This window comes from Sipha flava, unplaced genomic scaffold (assembly GCF_003268045.1).
Source record: "Sipha flava isolate LNK unplaced genomic scaffold, YSA_version1 545_pilon_pilon, whole genome shotgun sequence".
NCBI classification, from domain to species: domain Eukaryota; kingdom Metazoa; phylum Arthropoda; class Insecta; order Hemiptera; family Aphididae; genus Sipha; species Sipha flava.
In genome coordinates, this window is record NW_020273528.1 from 51,931 (window position 1) to 54,165 (window position 2,235).

At 29.3% G+C, this 2,235-nt stretch overlaps 1 protein-coding gene across 1 annotated transcript; it reads right to left on the reverse strand.

Moving 5' to 3' along the window:
- LOC112691002 lies at positions 1–955 on the reverse strand. Its single transcript, XM_025565114.1, has 3 exons — positions 751–955; positions 448–660; positions 1–362 (listed from the first exon to the last, which is right to left on the reverse strand). The coding sequence occupies exons 1-3, from the start codon at positions 953–955 to the stop codon at positions 1–3; spliced, it is 780 nt and encodes a 259-aa protein (XP_025420899.1).
- Positions 956–2,235: the final 1,280 nt, after the last annotated feature.

Here is a 2,235-nt window from a genome sequence, read left to right on the forward strand (position 1 = left end):
TCATCTTTTAGATGCATCTATTTCGGCTGCTATAAAATCTGAATCACTAAAAATACTTCTTTCTAGAGGATAAATTCCAGTTTCTCGGAAACCATTCACTATAATTTCCCCAGTTTGAACTTTTAAATATGCTTTACCAAATAACTCGGCGATATCAAAAGGAGTAAGTTGTCTATTGTTTTGACGGATCCACAAACGTATTTGTTCACTGTAATATGATTTTAAAGCCCCCATAAATGTTTTGTCAAGTGGCTGCAATTTGTGTGTTGTGTGTGGAGGTAAACAAATTAGAGTTATAAAATTGTCTCTAGCCTTTTCTATAATTTCTAAATTTCGTGTATGACTGTAATGACCATCTAATACTAAAAGAACCGAGGAAGTTTTGCAAGATTTGCTTATTTTAATAAAGTGATCACTGAACAAAAATATTATTTTGAATCCAATCACTAGGATGACAAACACCAATAGCACCAGCAGGAGCACCCTTCATGAGTTGTTGATTCAAGTATGGTAGGATAAAAGTACCTCCAGCACTCATAGCTGCTACTATGGTTATAAGACCTCCTCTTTCTGCTGAGGTCAAAGATGAAATTTGACGTTTACCTTTTAAACCAATTACTTTTGATATTTTACTTTGAACTACAGTCAAACCAGTCTCATCTACATTAAATATACGGTCAGCAGGATAATAATGTTTTTCAAATAACTCATCAAGAATATCAAAAAATGTATTTACTTTTTCTTTCGTACATCCTAAAGCTCTCGAAAAAGATGTTCCGCAAGGTTTTCTAATGGATATAACATGTTTTTGTTGATTTAAAAATCGATCTAACCAACACCTACCATCCATCATTGATTCACCACTAAATGGATGTTCAATTTTGTTTTTTACAGCAAGCTGGTAAGCTAATCGTTTAATGTCATTTCTGGTCAGACCATAAAACTTTGATTCCATTACTAAATCATAGTTTAGTAATTGATTCTCTAAAACATTCCCAAGAACTGTTTTCCTACCTAATTTAGTCAATGCAGCTTAATGCGGTGCGACATCCTTCTTACAACACAAACGATACAAGGTTGTTTTCTAGGTACTCCGAAGTGTTTAGATGCTTTTAAGTATCCCATTTTTTTTTCTCGCACAGCTTTTATGGCGGACTCCATATTATTTTCATCCCACTGTTTTCTTGTTTAATATTTTATATTTGGTTTGGCCATTTTAAACAATAATAAAATACTAATTAAGAAATTAATATTTTATAATTTTAGATGTTAAGTTTATAATATGGAATTCTATATCATATTAGGCACATACGATTATTCCATATTACCAACAACGTGTAATCAAAATATAAAAATGAATAACAGTGTGATGGTATCACTTTTATTTAATTGCAATTGTATATTTTAAAAGCTTATTTCATATGTTATGCATACGTATCAAATGTTTTACGAATAAAACACTTGAATGAAGTAAAAAAATAAAAGTGTACGTACCTTGTAGAGTTTCCATTAAAACGAAAATCGAAAAATGTTGTTTTTGGTGATCAGTGCCGCATTTAGACATTTTGCACCCCGGTGCAAAAAAAAATTGGCGCCTCCCAAGCCCAGGTGAAAAAAAAATTGCTCCTCCCACGGAAAATATATTAGGTAGATCCTCATTAACCTTTTAGATTTTGAGCGAAGAAAAGAATATTTGTTTAAGAGTGCTTTTTTTCAAAAAATATTGTTTAGTAATTGCTTGATTCCTATCGGACACGACAAGAAGAAGAATCCCTCCGCAAAGATATATTGGAATTTATGTCACTTAAACCTTGCTAATAATTTAGTATCATTCAGTTGTTTTTTTTTTAAACATATTTAAGTAGGTACTTCATGGATAAATAAAATAAAATTATATAAAACTATGCAAATAAATATTTTATATTTTATTGTATATAGTATTTTATAAAATTAATGTAACTATATACAGGGCTGGTAGTGGTTTAAGCTATTTAAAAAAAGTGACTGAATTTATTTATAAAAGTGACAAAAAAGTGACCTGCATAAATTTGTTTTATAACAACTTGTAAACTTACCAGTTATTAAACATTAATTATTTTTGAATCTCTACATACCTATAGTTTAGTTGATTCTTACTTACTTAATTTTGTAGAAATTACAAAAAATAATGATTATAATAAACACAAATTTTAATAGCAAATAATTAAATAATATTACCTATTTAAATTTTAAATT

Bases quoted from the DNA above. Each gene is read 5' to 3' on its own strand.
- LOC112691002 (XM_025565114.1), bottom strand. From the start codon at position 955: ATGGAATCAAAGTTTTATGGTCTGACCAGAAATGACATTAAACGATTA. The intron at 661-750 runs GTACGAAAGAAA...TATTTAATGTAG, and splicing joins TTTTTCGAGAGCTTTAGGAT to ATGAGACTGGTTTGACTGTA. The intron at 363-447 runs GTGATTGGATTC...CGGTTCTTTTAG, and splicing joins TATTGGTGTTTGTCATCCTA to TATTAGATGGTCATTACAGT.